The sequence below is a fragment of the Lotus japonicus genome, chromosome 2 (genome assembly GCF_012489685.1).
Source record: "Lotus japonicus ecotype B-129 chromosome 2, LjGifu_v1.2".
Lineage (NCBI taxonomy): Eukaryota > Viridiplantae > Streptophyta > Magnoliopsida > Fabales > Fabaceae > Lotus > Lotus japonicus.
In genome coordinates, this window is record NC_080042.1 from 79,795,052 (window position 1) to 79,811,159 (window position 16,108).

The 16,108-nt window shown below is 33.3% G+C and overlaps 1 protein-coding gene across 2 annotated transcripts; it reads left to right on the top strand.

Moving 5' to 3' along the window:
- The first annotated feature begins 851 nt into the window (after positions 1–851).
- LOC130740034 (homeobox protein knotted-1-like 6) lies at positions 852–15,548 on the top strand. Of its 2 annotated transcripts, XM_057592528.1 has the most exons (7): positions 852–1,066; positions 6,047–6,101; positions 8,685–8,970; positions 9,065–9,184; positions 9,293–9,428; positions 14,809–15,050; positions 15,167–15,548. In XM_057592528.1, the coding sequence occupies exons 2-7, from the start codon at positions 6,049–6,051 to the stop codon at positions 15,323–15,325; spliced, it is 996 nt and encodes a 331-aa protein (XP_057448511.1). In that variant the 5' UTR covers positions 852–1,066; positions 6,047–6,048; the 3' UTR covers positions 15,326–15,548. The 2 variants fall into 2 exon arrangements, with proteins under 2 accessions (XP_057448511.1, XP_057448512.1); XM_057592529.1 differs by lacking the exons at positions 852–1,066; positions 14,809–15,050; positions 15,167–15,548 and adding exons at positions 11,833–11,867; positions 12,101–12,323.
- Positions 15,549–16,108: the final 560 nt, after the last annotated feature.

Sequence of the window (16,108 nt, forward strand, 5' to 3'; positions counted from 1 at the left end):
ATATGTATTTTATTCTGCAATTGATTTGCAACTATCTAAATTAAATAGAAGATTTAGTGTAGAAGCAGTGAAGCTTCCCTTACTTAGTTCAACTTTAGATCCTAAGGAAAATTTTAAATCATTTGGTTATGAAAAAATTTGTAAGCTTATTGAGAAATTTTATGCAGATAATTTTTCCGAGCTAGAAAAGAGAAATTTGTCGTTTCAAGTTCCAACTAAGACATTATCATTCAGATATTTTCCGAGATCCTAATTTAGAAATTTTTTCTAGTTTATCCGAGTTTTACCAGAAGTTAGTTGAAACTAGAAAAACAACAATATTTCCACTTGTTGATAGATTGATACATCTTGTTTTGACATTCCCTGTTTCAACAGATCGAATCTACAGAACGATCTTTTTATGAAATGAAAGTTGTTAAGACTTCGGCTTTGCAATAATTGAAGATGATATTCTCATAAATTTATTAATAGTATATATCGAGAGAGAAATTGCTGAAGAACTCTATGTTGAAACAATAATTGATAAATTTAGTACTATGAAAGAACGAAAAGTTGTATTTAAATAATCTTTTATAATTTAAAGTTTATATAATATTTAATGAAGATTTTTTTATTCTTATATTTCGTCTCTATAAGAAAATATTGGATACGCCCCTGCATGTGCTTACATTTGGGTCAATTGTTATAAAACAGAGAAAGCTATCTACAGTAACATTAATTAGGATTCTTCATTCTCCAAGATAAGTTATTTAAATGGGGACACGTTCTTTAGAATTTGGCACCAACACTAAATTTATATAAAGATACATATAGATCCCACTTCTCTCCCCAAAAAACAAATTTCTATAGTACTGCTCTCTCATTTCGGTGTCTACAAGCTATTCATTTTCTCATTTCTCTCAACAAACTGTCTTTTATATACCTTGTTATAACTTCCCACAACCAGACATATTCAGCTCTGAACTGATGCAGTGATTGCTACTAGTTCAACTTCAACCATGCAAGGCAAGCTCAGGCAAATTTGCCACAAACTAAGAGTATGCAGTTTTCGGCTCCTTACTAACAGGTACGCATGCTCTTAACACAGGATGCGTGTGGTGGGTTCAATTTGATGCCAAGCTATTTTTTGTTGATGTGTTTGGTAATGTTAGGGAAATAATATGAAACCATTCATGTGACATTTATTCAACAGCTTAAACTTTTTAGATAGTTTGTTACTTGACATAGTATTAGAGTCTCAATAACCAAATGGTCTAGAGTTTAATCCTAGTCGCCTCATTCATGTGGCCCTTACATACTCAACAATTTAAGTTTTTGGGATAATTAGTTACCTAACAGGTAGTTATCTATTCGTACAAGTGTAAGCAAACGATCACATGCGCTTCAAGATAAATTTTAAACAAAATTCTGCGTATGATTCAGCTTAAAATATTATTTACATTGCATTCAACTAATATATAAACTCACACGTAAACAATAAATATAATGGAATATGGGTACACATATTACATGTAGTTAGTCCCTGAAAAAAAAAAAGATTCGGGCTCTCCAAAAATATGTCATAACTTTTAATCTCCAACACTAATGGAAGATGTGTAGTTAGTCCCCACCGTTTAATTTGTGCCGGTTTCTCTTCTTCCTCCTCATTCCATGGCATGTAGCAGCACCGGTACCACTCCTCCTAAGTTCCCTCCTAAAATCACCACTAGCATTACCTGAATCTTTGCTTTTCAAAAAAAAAAGCATTACCTGAATCTTTTGTATCCTTAACCACCCCTTCTTGACGGTCAAAGTTGTTAGTAACCTATAAATAGAGCATTCTCACATGACAATCATCACATCTATCTTCTCTCATTTTACATATTTTAGTTTTTTAGTTTTGATTTTTGTAGTTACATTCTCATTTAATTTTGTTCTTTGTTTTGTAATCAAATATGTGTGGTTTTGATGGAGCTTTATTGTAATGTCTCACACATCATGGAGGTTAGTAGTTTCTGTTTATTATGTACAATTATGCACAACATTTATAATGTGTGAGCATGCAAGTCTAAAATTTATGTTTATGAGCATGTATGACTACAATTGTATAGAATTATTTAAGTTAAAAATATTATTAATATAAGACTTGTATAGTTAATAACTATATTCATATGTTATTTTTTTTCTATTCAATGAAAAGTGACTTCTTATATTGAAAATGATATCTTATTTTATTGTCTTTTTTTCTCTGAATATATATTTGATCACATTTTGAAAAATGTTTTTCCTATTCTCATACGTTCGCAAGGAACACACACATTTATTCATCATAGTATACAATATGAATAGTGATAAATTTAAAATTCTAGATTTCCCCTTTTGTTGTGAATAAAGATGTCACTTTTATGGATGAAACTTTTGTGAAAATGTCATTTTTATTCACAGAAAGAGAGTTTATTTTGGAGAGCTGGATTTGCCACCCCAACCATTAGATTTCACATCCCCTATTTTCGGATTTTCAAGTTCCGAATTATTTCGGAATCTAAGATTCCGAAATTAATTCGTGATTTGTAGTGCAAAATACATGTAACACCCCACTTTTGAGTGAAAAAATGCTTCGGAAAAGTAAATCAATACCAACACAAATAAAAATATGCGGCCAAGTTACTGACAGCTTAGACAGTAGGTAAATTACCTACAATTTTTAAAAGTCGTCGGAAAAAATGACCGACGAGGAGAATACCTATGATTTTCTTTTTCTGTGGGTTGGTTGTCGATGAAGCATTATTGACAATTTTTTCTAATTATTAACAACAATTAGTTTTTTTTTTCTTGTAGTGTTAGTCATGCTTATCGACGTTCTCGAATAATAGCTCAAGTGGTAAGAGTTTGAGACATATGGGTTGAGAATGAGAGGTTCAAGGATCAAACTTTGGCGGATATCATTTATCTTTCTGGCGTACAAAAAAAACGTCATGCTTACCGACCAGCTTTGGCAACGTCTTTGAGTACATTTTTCGTGGCTCACACTAAACTTTATCCACTTAGAGCAAGGAAAAAATGTATTATCTTAAGTCTAGTATGTGTCCATGCACACAAAAATGAGGTGTCAAAATATAATTATTCTTATTTTTGTCTCTCCATTGTGAAAAAAGCTTAGAAAGAACGGTAATTTTTTGAAATTTACTAAATTAACCTTCACTTTATATTTTTTACAAAAATAATAAAAAATGTTAATAAATATTAAATATAACGATAATATTTTTTAAATTGTATTTTAAAGACTGTATTTTTCTAACCAAAATATAGCTATAATGTATTATTTCTATTCAAGGGTGTTTATGTCATTTTGTCAACATACATTTTTATTTGCTCACCCTTTTCTTTTCACTTTATTTCTTATAAAAAAACTAAAAAAATCATCTCATTTTCTATTCTTTTTCTTTCATTTTCCTTTCTTATTTCTCACTTTTCTCTTTTAACCAAACAAAGCCCTAGAGCAAGCTTCCCTTCCATTGTCGGGCGCAATTCAAATGATGGAAGAAATCGTTTATCTCTTTTTTCTTTTCACCCTCAATCATTGCTCTCACCCCCATCGTTCCAAACACTGCATAATCATCTCATTTTCTATTCTCTTTCTTTTTATTTTCTCTACTCTCACTTTTCTTCTTCTTAGCAAACAAAACCAACGCCCAAGAAAAAAAAAATGCAAAACATATCAGTAAATGACACTGAGTTACCGTGGCCCATAATCATAAAGAGTGGGGTGAATAAGACGGATTGAACGATCAATCCATCAATCAATCACACTTGAAAACTGAAAAAGAACCCAACAGTTACTTTGTTGCAGTGGGTTTGGTTACCACTATAAGCAACACCTACCAAACCCAACACCACCTTTGACAAGGGCTATTATATTCCGAGATCCGGTGCATAGGTGCAATATATTTACCTTTTGTGTTTCACATTTTGATCCCTGAATTTTACTATTTTATCATTTTGGTCTCACACTTTGGGTAATCTATTCTTGAGTATAAAACATTCATTTTATTATCTTTCCCAGTACTCTATTTGTTTGACATCTCGTTCCATTGGATGTATGCTTATCGTATGTAGATATCTACTCTCAATTGCGTAAATATGAAAACATCAAGCTTTAACAAATTCATACCTTGTATAAAAGTTATCTAATTCGATTGCCCAATTATAGTTTTTTTGGGGCAAACATTGTATGCCTTAGTTAAAATTTTCAAAATTAAGTTCCTCTAGTGGCAAGCCGTAAGAATAAGAGTCCAAAGCTGATTTTTAGCTTCTTAAATTTTATAAAGTGGGCAAAATCATCATTCCATTAATACTTATATTGATTTCCTATGTTCAATATTACGAATGTAAAGTAAGAAAGTTTTGACCGTCGAGACTTGTTGACGATAGAAAGGATGAAATTTGGCGATCGTGGTCGGTGAACGGTAGTGCAGGATGGATCGACACCTCTGCTTTGAATCATTTTGGTGATGCGGAAGAGATGAAGATTGTAAATTGTGTGAAGGATTGCTTAACAAATAATAATAATAATATTTAAAATTTATAAAAGAAAATATTAATTTAAATATATGAATGCCGCCTTTTTTTTACAAGAAGAAAACGGAAAAAACACAAGTGAAACAAGAAGGAAAAACAGGCTAGTCCCAGCCTACCATCTCACAAAGGAGACTCATGAAATCGGTCAACAACAAACTTCTCAGTCCATCCAGAGGAGAAACCACCGTGTGTAAGAGGTCCTCATGTTAAGCTCCTAACTTAGTCAAAAAAAAATCAACACAAACATTATTCTGACGAAGGATATGTCTAAAATCAACCGTTCACCGCCGCTCCAGTAAATTCTTAATATCCTATATGAATTAGTGGAGTTAATCACAATACATATATTTTATATTAATACACATTATTTGAAGCATCACACATTGACCTGCTTTCGTCATGGTCAAATATTGGGAAGATCGATCCTTCAAGGGGTCACCTGCCACTTTGTTGCTTCTCCTTTTGACATGTTCAAAATGTACTTACTTCACTTTGAGGACGTTACGCACATGAACTTGTCCCACCATCTTCATTCTAATTATCTCTCAGTTTGTCGCCAAAGCCCACAATTTTTTATTCAGAAAAGGCAGTTTTAACGTGTTAATTGTTCAATTTAATTAGAAGATTATCGATTAAAAACTGAGAGCTAAGGATATTTTCTAGCACAAGTAGAATTACCTTCGTTAAAGTATCTCTATCATGAAAAAATGATAAATAAAAGAAATAGACAAGTAGCTGGATAGCATTTTTTTTTTACATTGGAAATATAAACTATAGCCCTTCGGGATTGAACTCTGGACCTTCCCTTCCCAACCCATATGTTCACCAACTTTTACCACTTGAGTTACCTTTCGGGTAGAGCTGACCCTAAAGTAAAACTACCAAAGCAAGGTCTTTAGACCCCTCAATTTTTTTTACTACATAAAAAAGACCTCAAAAAAGTTTTTTTACTAAGTAAAAAGGTGGTAGAAAATAAACATTAATACGATCAATTTTTTTTAGCAAATAAAAAAAACCAAAAAAGAGCCTCACTTAAAATTGATTTTACGCCCCATTTAGTATTAGGTCGACCCTGCTTTCAGGACAATTAGCTAACATACAGAAGCATATGTATACTTGTGATCCGATTCTGATCATCAACCACTATCATGTCGACCACAATTCTAAAAGGCATAATATATTTATATATATGCTTTGTGCTTTATATTTTTAGTTTCTTGCCAAATATATTTAAATTTAAATATGTAATATAAAAGAAAATCCTCTGAACTCTTTCCCCTGTTAGGAAGATAAAAAAAAATGTATCATAACAAGAGGGCGGAAAGGGAGGTGTGATATGATGCAGAGAAACAGAGGAGAAAAATACTTTTTATAAAAATATATAAAATTAATTTAGAGATTTCATAGTAGAAGATATTGGAAGTTTTTTAAATTTGTGAGAGAATATTTGCTAAACTTAAATTAATACTTTTGTTCTTCCTTTTTCAAGATATGTACAAGAGCTTGGATGGGCCTGAGGAGCAAATAAATATATGCCAATTAAGGTGCCTTCCTTTCTTATCCTTTTAGGTCTTTTCAGCCAATTTGTTTATTTAACAATTATTTATTTGATTGAATGAATGAATCGAATGCTTCTAGGAACAACTAATATAATTAAGTAAAGATTCCTCTAAGTTATACACAATATAAACGAACAAATTGAACAAATTAAAGATTCGTCTGAATGAGTTAAGGCTAGAATGTTAAGTTTTATGGTATGCTTACCACAATGAGTAAACAATAAGGTTCTTTTATTATTTTTTTCCAAAATTCGGTCTTTGCATATCTGATTTCATTTATCATGTCTGTGCTATGCTGATTCTGTCTTTTAGTTTTGAAGGTGTTAATTATTCAGTCACTATATTTTCGAGCATTTGTTTGTGTTTACTTTGATAAACAAAGACATGGGAATTATATTCACATGCAAGCGCAATCTAGAGATTGGTTCAAATTTTCCAATTTTTTTTCTTTAAAACATTGAAGTGTGTTAATTTCAGGTTTTATGATGAATACTATGAAGAAGTTATGGAAAAGCAAAGTTTTTTTTTAAACAATGTAAAAGCAAAGTAATTTCTAAAGAATGAGAGATTGAAAAGACAAATCAAAGATAAAACAAAAACAAATGTGAATTTATATACCAAATGTTTTGTATACATTTTTAATATTTTTTAATATTCTGAATTTTATATTATTTAAATAGAAATTCAACCATATGAACCAATCAAACTCGAAATTCATGAGTTTGGTTTGGTTTGGGTTCGAAGGGAAACATACTTGAAATTTGATCCAAATCAATAACACAAATTGTTTTAATTGCTTTTCATTTTGTTTGGTCATCTACACCCCTAAATCAAAGTACCAAGCCTGTTTCCTTCGCCCAAACGATGTCCGAAAAAGACAATGCCCCTTTGGCTAAACAATCTACGACACAATTTTCTCGTCTACGAACAAAAAGGTAACTTAACATGCATAATCAAAATGATAAGTTAGATCATGATAATCTTTAATAATAAAACCAAAATAAGAGCTACAAGCAAGCGAAGCTCTTCTTGCCTCAATCACGTGAATGCAATTAGTTTCAATCAAATACTGACCAAAAGTAAAGGTTGCCCGTTAATGACACAACCCACTAGTTACCATTTGGGTTTTCAGAACGAGTGACATTTTAACTCAGAAAAATAAACAAACTCAATTAGATTTCATCATTCTATCACATTATACATTTATAATTATTATTTAATGTTTGTGCATTGTGAGCATAAAATTTAATTTCACATACATTAATTTAATGATTAATTGCCACATAAGAAAATACAAAATTTAATTTATTTAAAATCTAATGAACATAATTGTTTTTGAATAGGTGGTGTTCGATTATTGGATATTAATGGTAAACAAAATTTACACTTGTAATAAATAAAAATTAAATTAAATTAAAAAAATAGAGTGCAGATGTCTAAAAGTAAATCTACCCTATATAATTTTTTAAATATTTATACCCTATATAATTACGCAGGAAAATAATAGGTAGGTGGGTGTGGACACCCAAAGAAAAAGTGAGCTGAGAAAAATAAGAAATGTAATACATAATCTAACAAAAATGATATATGAACACCTTAATAGTTTTTTTAGGTAAGCTGAACACATTAATAGTGATAAACACTTAATGATACTTCTTACTTATAATGTAATCAAGGAGTACATAATGTGACTTGAGTCGCTCTATCATTAATCTCTCTACATACTTTAGATGTCTAAGAGTGTTTATCACCGTAAGTGGTCTCCATCTACCAATGTCAACTTCAATCCAATTATATCCGAATTAAACTACTTAATTCTCATTTCATATCTAATATATAGATTCATTCCCACTTAATTTTTGTTTATTTTTTCACTCAACTTCTCTTCTTATTCTATATCTCATATGTTAAGGTGTTTTAATTTGCATGTGGAAAAAAACACATTATTGAATTTTGAAAGCATGGGGCTGGTCTTTGACAAGTGACAAGTCATACACGATAACACGAAGGATGAGAGAAAGTGGTGAGGTCTAGTTAGTGACTCTAGTCTCTAGTACGTAGAACAAGTTGGCCCTAGACAACCCAAACCATGTTTACACTTTACATAATTTGGCAGGTGTCGTAAACCCTCACGCACCTTATTTTTTATATAATAATTCATATTCATATACATGGTTTTTCCTGGGAGCAATACTAGTAGTATACATCATTACTGTGGTAATAAGTCCATCGTGATCGTTCTAGACTTCTAGCTCTTGCTTCAAAGTTCAAACCCAAAGTTCAAACTTAGTTCTCATTTTTTCTATTATTATATAAATAAAGTTAAGCTTGAGCAAATCTTCATGAAACTATAGATAATTTTCACCATTATCGTCATCTTCTTCACTCATATATACCGTAACTGTAGAGGGAAACGAGATTATGCGAGTGAGTTCCGCGAGTTGTTCCTTTTTCTTCAATAAAATAAATTAAATAATACAAAAAGTTGAGGAATTCAGAATTCTTCATTTACTTCTTCTACTATTTCTACTGCGCTCCGCCTCCTTATCCTATTAAAGTGTGAAGCAGAACGGTTATGGACGAAATGTACGGAGTGCCATCCACGGCGGAGTACGCCGACAAGGCGCTGATGCCGCCGGAGAATCTGATCTTCCCTGCAGACTACCACAGCTTCCTCATGTCCTCTTCCACAGCAGACCGGATTCCGATGTTCGGATCCGACGACTTCTTCTCGTCGGCTGAACCCTCCTCCGCCGGAAACCAGGACGACGTGGCTTCCACCGTGATGAAGGCGAAAATCGCCTCTCACCCTCAGTACCCTCGCCTCCTCCAAGCCTACATCGAGTGCCAGAAGGTAAGAATTCGTTGAAACCGTAACCGTCGCTCCGTAACAGAAACGGTTATTATCACGCTAGCTTAACGAGTTGAATTCTGTTATAAAATGGCAGGTGGGTGCGCCTCCGGAAATCGCGCGTTTGTTAGAGGAAATCCGGCGAGAAAATGACCTGTGTAAGAGGGACGTAGTTTCCACGTGCTTTGGAGCCGATCCCGAACTCGACGAGTTCATGGTCCCCCCTTAATTTCCCTCTCTTTTTCATTTCCTTTCCTTCTTCTGTCTCTTTTGTGCGCGCACGAACACTGTCACATTTAATAAATCAATTTTTGTCTCCGATCAGGAAAGCTACTGTGATATGCTGGTGAAGTATAAATCAGACCTGGCTAGGCCTTTTGACGAAGCGAGCAACTTCCTCAACAAGATTGAAATGCAGCTCAGCAATCTCTGTACTGGTGCTTCAGTTCCCACTCTTTCTGGTCTGTTCTTCTTCTTCTTCTTCTTCTTCTTCTCTTTCTTTTTGTTTAGTATATCTGACTGCAACTTTTGCAGTCACTTACTGCTAGTGTTATTATAATTTTGGGACTCGATGTTCGTTGATATCTGTGCTAGCTAGCTGCTAATTACTACCTTCTCTTTGATCCATCTTCTTGGATTATTTTTGTTTGTTAACATTAATAATGATTAATCTAAGTTGCTAAGTGCTTTTTAATTATGAAAACACGAGACGTAGCTTTTGAAGTAAAACAAGGACCCGAAAATAGGGAAAGGAAAACCCTAATACACAAAAAGGACATTTATCTCTTTCTCTTTGTCTTGACTGTGCCTGTGTACCACTGCTCGATCTCAGTCTCTGCGCGCAGTTAATGTGTGTGTAAGTGTGGTTTTTCTGAATGCTTTCGCTGTTTGACTTAATCTTATGCTTCTTTTGTTATGAGTGAAGATATAAAGTTTGAATTGCTTGGTCATTCAGGGGTTACCAGCGCTGTTTGCAACCTTTCGCCTTTATTTTGTTTCTACTTTGAAGTAGTAGTAATTACTAGCTTCTCTGGACTTGTTTGGTTTGTGCGGACTTTTTAGTGCATGTTTGGTTTTCAGTTGAACCCAAAGCCGACGGAAGTCTTGGGTTGTTTTCGTGTTTAGTGCCTCGTAATGCGAGTTCTTGAATTTCAATAAACTGAATGTAGTTGTTGTGGTTTTCAACTGTTGTTGGCTTCCCAGTCCCACACTCTTCTTAACTCTTTTTTTTGTAATTTTCCTGGTTTTTTTCTTTTCTTCTTCCTGCCCTTGAATGTCAAGGTTTTGTATCTGCACATTATGAAACTGCAGTTGTTACGTCTCGTCTCAAATAGTACACTCAGTTCAAGACAATGACCAAACAATGGATGATGATTTTTTTGATATGGGCCTTCTTACTTCTCCCATCTGGCATCCAATTAAATTGTTTCTTGTATTCTTTTGGTATTTCCAGCTCATAGTGCATGCTGTCTCTGAACAAGTTGCTGTTTAGAAAACTTTCACAGCAAATTCATTCAAACAATGTTTATGCCTGTGTTAATTAAGTGATGCATGACTCATAGTTAGTGGCATTGTTTTCCTTTTTCTTTTCTTTGCAACTGTGAGGAAACAAATGCTGGTAGCGAATATTTTGAAAATGATATCCTTGTTTAACAGTTTACTAGGTTTGAAACTTAAGAGCTATTTATAAAGTTTTTTTTTTGTTAGATTGTCTTGTGAGTATGCTGTATGCTAATCATCTTTCAAACTTAACATGTTTTAATCATTTATTTGAGGCTAGAGGAGTGCTGTAGTACTTCATTGCTTGATATATTGTTTGACAGCTGAAATGCTGTGGCATATTACATGTTCTTCAAATGATATGTGAACACATGTAGTTCATCCATGTGAATTAGTGCTTGGCATCAAAGGAAGGCTCCCAAAGTAATATCATATCTTTATCCCTTTTAAGTTGTGTTCAAGCTTCACTAATTAATATAGATGCACAAACTTTCTTCTTTTTTCTTGCATACACCAAATTAGAATGAATCATTTCAAGTTAAATTTTTGTGATGTAACAATTTTTCTTCTTTATCTTCCTAAATATTTTCAAAAAAACTTAATAGGATTTTCTTTTTAATGTCTGTTATACTAATATTTCATATCAAACTTTAACATTAGAGGATCCTTTTTTCATGTAAATTAACACTAATGATCAAATATAGTAACCTTCCGATTTACCTATTTCGGATTAGATGAACAAACTAACATGATCTGCCAGTAATGGCATGCAATGATTCTTCTTTGATACTTTATTGATGTATCGAGTTCCAATAGAGCACAAGTGTTGTTGCATGTTGTTTTGGTATATAAAAAATGTTCATTGGGAATAGTCTAAGGGGCTGATAGTCTGTCTGCAGCTAAAGTAATGTCAGAGTTTCTGGAATAATTAAATGGTAAGTGGCTTAGAAGAGTTAGCTCAAGATTATCAGTCAGATTATCCAGTTGGCTTCTTTCGAAAGTTGGTTTTTTGAACTTGAATAACTTTGAAGGTTAACTGCAGGTCTTGGTTGATTGTGATTGTTTAGTTCATTCCTACTTTAAACTAGGTCTTATTTTTCTGGTTGCCTACAAACAATGATTCATGGTTGGTTTTACTTGTATAATATTTTTCACTACATAGAAGTATAGAATTTTGACATTCTGATATGCGTGGTGTGGTATATTCATTTGGTGGTTATCAAAAATTCATCATTACTTTTCTTGTCTTTCAATTTGGTTACTGAACTTTATTGATGCTAGAAGATTAGTTATAGTTTCCCTTGCCGATCTGCTAACTGTATAGAGGCTGGCACACAATAGATTCTAATATATCAATTTTGACAGAATTTTTGATGTTGTCAAGCGTGGTCACTGATCAGGTTGGTAATAGTTGGCTACTATTGTTTATGTTTGAAAGTACAGATTACCTTTTCAGTGGTGATGTTTTAATTTGAAAATGATTTAAAATTGCATCTTTTGATGGATTCTCCTTCATCATCCTAACCTTTGCCTCAAAAGCAAAGTTGATAGGATGTAAAATTCGTTGTTTCTAATTTCTTCTATCTTCTTTGATCTTGTTTTGATTTTTATTCTTCTTGTTCTTCTGCTGCAGCCACTACAGGCGCATAAAGGATCTTGTTTATTAGAATAAGGTTTTAAGGTGCTTCAAGAAAATTTTGTGACAATCTTTGGGTTTATAATATTGTTTTCCTCATGGAATTTCGAAATAATGGTTTTTCCAATTAATCATTGTTGACATTGATGCTGTCTTCAATTATGTCATTTCTAGAGCTTGTTAAACGGGTTAAATATCTTATTGAGAAAACTTTCTTGCATGTTCTAAGCGATCCGTTTGAGTAACAGTTGTACTTCTCTATTGTTTTTAAACTAATCTCATCATTCTTTGGATTTTGGATATTCTTTCACTTGGAAACTTTTGTATAACATGTTTGATTTCTTGCGTTCTTTAGGCCTCTACATGTGCTGCACTCTGATTTATGTTTTGGGTGATACAATTGTTGGGATGTTAATTAATTGGTGACATGGAGTGTTTATTTTTTTATCAGCATTCAGCACACATTCCAAAGTAGTGTGAATGTGTTTTTGGTCGGTCCATATCTTGTCTCATTGGAATGAATTTGCTATTGGCAACGTAAATACAAATACACACATAATCAGCTCAATTTGAAGTCTAAGTTATTTTACTATCTGACTAGACACGTAAAGTTAGATAAGAATAGAAGAGATAACTATATGATGTGATTGAAAGAGAGATAGAAAGAAAAAGTGGTGTTAGGATGTGTATGCACTTTATTTACTACCGTCTAGGCGTCTACCTATCATTACTCATTTCACAAGTAGTATGTTCCTGTACTGTTCAGTGTATACGTTAGGTAACATTAGGGTGGTATTTGGAGGAGTTTTCCTATTAGAGCTTATTTGAATCTGTCCTATGATAAATGAATTGGAAACTATTTCATTAACCAGCCTATATATAAGCTATTTAGGCTCATTTGAGCCTATTGCAATGAACTTGTCACGTTAACTCATGAGTGCATATTGAAGAAACTCTTGCACAAGTTCTTATAAGCATTATTAAGTGCTCAATTAATCTATGCTGGGGACTAAAATATAAAATTTCAGTAAGCCTTGCCCTTATTGGTGGCATTGGCATAGGTTTCACCAAGTGCTATCTGGCATAGGAATGTAAAGATTTCGTTGACAAAACGATGCAATTATTAGTGGAGAAAACAAAAGTTATCGGATATCCAACATCATATGGACTTTTCAAATGTCATGGTTCCTTTCCCTAGCTTGCAATGCATGAGGGAGCATAAGAGCTTGAAGGATGTTTAATATAGGGGCTGGTGAATATCTATCTGGTTACAACCTTTCTAAAAATCCCGTGTAGAGCGGGGGTTATATTGATCTAATCCTCAAATCTTTCACATGCACTCCCGCAGTTCTCGCTGTTTTCTGCTGCAAAAGCTTTTTGTTTGAGAGAACGTTCATATATCTTCCCCACGCACTCTAGCGTGGCCTGTCTTAGTGCTCTTTTTCGATACTTTGTTCTCATATGCCATTATGGGCTAATGTCATTGACCCATGGGTAATGGGATGATGCACGTAACACTTGTCAAACTCCAATTGCCTTTTCTTTTTGGTAAGACATGGCCCCTCTTTGTAAAGCAACCTGTCTTATTCTCTTGTGCCTGAATTAAAGCATGTACTTTCCCACGAGGGTTGAAGTTTGGTTGGACATTTGTTGATGGGGTCGAGATTCGCTCTAATGCCACTACTACAAGGTTTTTGTGTCGCAAATTGCAGTTAAAATTGTTGCACGAGAACAACGTTTCTAAATTTCATTGATGTCTACGTGGTTAGTTTTGTCTAACGATGGCTTATCATTTTTAAAGATCAATTTTTAGCAATGGAATTAGTTAAAGCTTATTTATATTAATTTCAAAATTAATTTTAAAAAGGTTTTCAAACATGCTCTAATCTTGAGTTCAATGTCACTCTGGTTTAGGTCATAGTAAGTGACAAAGGATGGAACTAGGCACTGACACTGATAATGCTTTCACATAACTGTCCAACCTAGGTCTGCTGTGTACAGTGTACTCTCATGCGAGGGTCAAATCCTTGTCGGACTGAGTGGTTGTCAGAGCAAATTCGTGGGTCCTCGTGGCTACTATGCTTGAACAATTTTGGCCTTTTAGTTATTAAATTTATTTATAACTTGCCTATTGTTGAGTTTTTTAATTTAAATTTGTGTAGACTAGTTCAAAAAAAAAATTGTGTTGACAGCTTTATAGTAAATTTGAACAAACAATTTTTTTTTTTTGACAGTAACAAACAATTTAATTTAGTGTTATTTATAAGTTAATTTTAAAATTTGTTGAAATAAACGTAAGTTTTCTACAATTCCTTTGCGGGTTGTCTAAATGACCCTAAGAAAGTTTGATTAAATAACTTATCGTCTTATCACATTAAAGATAAGTAAGTTAAAATTTTTATATTTTATTTATTAATTTTTTTATTAAAAATCTTAATGGTCTATTGAGTTGTGGGTTAGTAACCCACATGAGTCATTTACCCAACCTCTTTATTTATTTGCAAGTTTTGTCAAGCAAGTGTCTTAAAGATAATAAGGAAAGAGAATTACACAATTTATATTTTTTATTTAATATTTTCTATGTCTGTTCACTTGGTGGCTTGGTCCATGTTTTGAGGATTTTTTTTTTATCTTAATTGAATTCAATTCTAAGTTGCATTCTTTTAGTGATTTTTATTTTTATATTGCTATTATTATTTGGCTAGATGAGGGGGGTGTATCTTCAGACGAAGAATTCAGTACTGGAGATGGTGATGCTCAAGATGGACAACAATTAAGGGGAGAAGATCGTGAGCTCAAGGATAGGCTTCTACGCAAGTTTGGGAGTCACATTGGTACTTTGAAATTGGAGTTCTCAAAGAAGAAAAAGAAGGGTAAGCTTCCCAAGGAAGCAAGACAAACACTGCTTCAGTGGTGGAATGTTCACTACAAATGGCCTTACCCAACGGTAAATACTTCATTGCATGCTTCTGTTTGTTTCATTTTCATTCCCATACAAGCAATTACTGAACTTCACACAAGCTTTCAAATGAAAAACTTGTTTTTTTTTTTTTGATAATCTAGGAATCTGATAAGATTGAATTGGCTAAGGCAACGGGGTTAGACCAGAAGCAAATTAACAATTGGTTTATTAATCAGAGAAAACGACATTGGAAACCATCTGAGAACATGCAGTTTTCTATGATGGAACATCTGACCGGACGGTTCCTTTCTGATGAATGAGGTGCATATGTATATGCATGCATTCAAATGTATATTCTTAGTAACTGTTGCCTGTATTTTCTTTTGTAAATTATAAACTAGAAGCAGATTACTGACAGTAATATGCTTACATTTCCCACAAAGAGATCAAAAGGGAAATGATCATGTAATTTTCTTCCCTTGTATTCTTGATGAAAAACTGCTGACATTCTGAATGAATGCTTATAGTTTGGTCCTTGGTCTACCTCCATTGTAGCTTGTTGCTGTCGTTTGTCATTATGCATTCTTATCTTTTACCAACAGAACAGAACTAGCAAATTAACTAAGCAAGGAAGAAAGGAAATCAGACATAAACTTTGGTGAGCAAAATTGCCCAATTTCTGAGTATCGATTTCATATTTATCAGTTAGGAACTAACACCCTAATGAGTGGGTAAATGCCAAGTGACATATGTTAACAACTAGAACATTTTGGATGTAGAATAAGAAAATTAACTAAAGGAACATCATGTCAAAGATTATTTTTAGGCTTAATCCAGTTTTTGGTCCCTATCCTTTGTCATAAATATGGCTTTAGTCCCTCGCCGGAGCAAAGGTGGGGATTGGTCCCCAGTTTTTGGCAAAATAGTTGGCTTTGGTCCTTCCGACCGGTTGAGTCAACGCCGGAGCTCCGCCAGCTGATGTGGCTCTTGCCACGTCAATTAATGAGCCTCGCTGGATTTTTTTTTCTTTTTTCATTAAATTAAAATAAATTTAGGACACACTAATTAATAATTAAATTAGCTAACAACATCATCTTCATTCA

Coding starts and splice junctions, on each gene's coding strand:
- LOC130740034 (XM_057592528.1), top strand. CDS start 6,049: ATGTACAAGAGCTTGGATGGGCCTGAGGAGCAAATAAATATATGCCAA. Junction 9,429..14,808: donor TTCAGTTCCCACTCTTTCTG/GTCTGTTCTTCT, acceptor TTATTTGGCTAG/ATGAGGGGGGTGTATCTTCA. Junction 15,051..15,166: donor ACAAATGGCCTTACCCAACG/GTAAATACTTCA, acceptor TTGATAATCTAG/GAATCTGATAAGATTGAATT.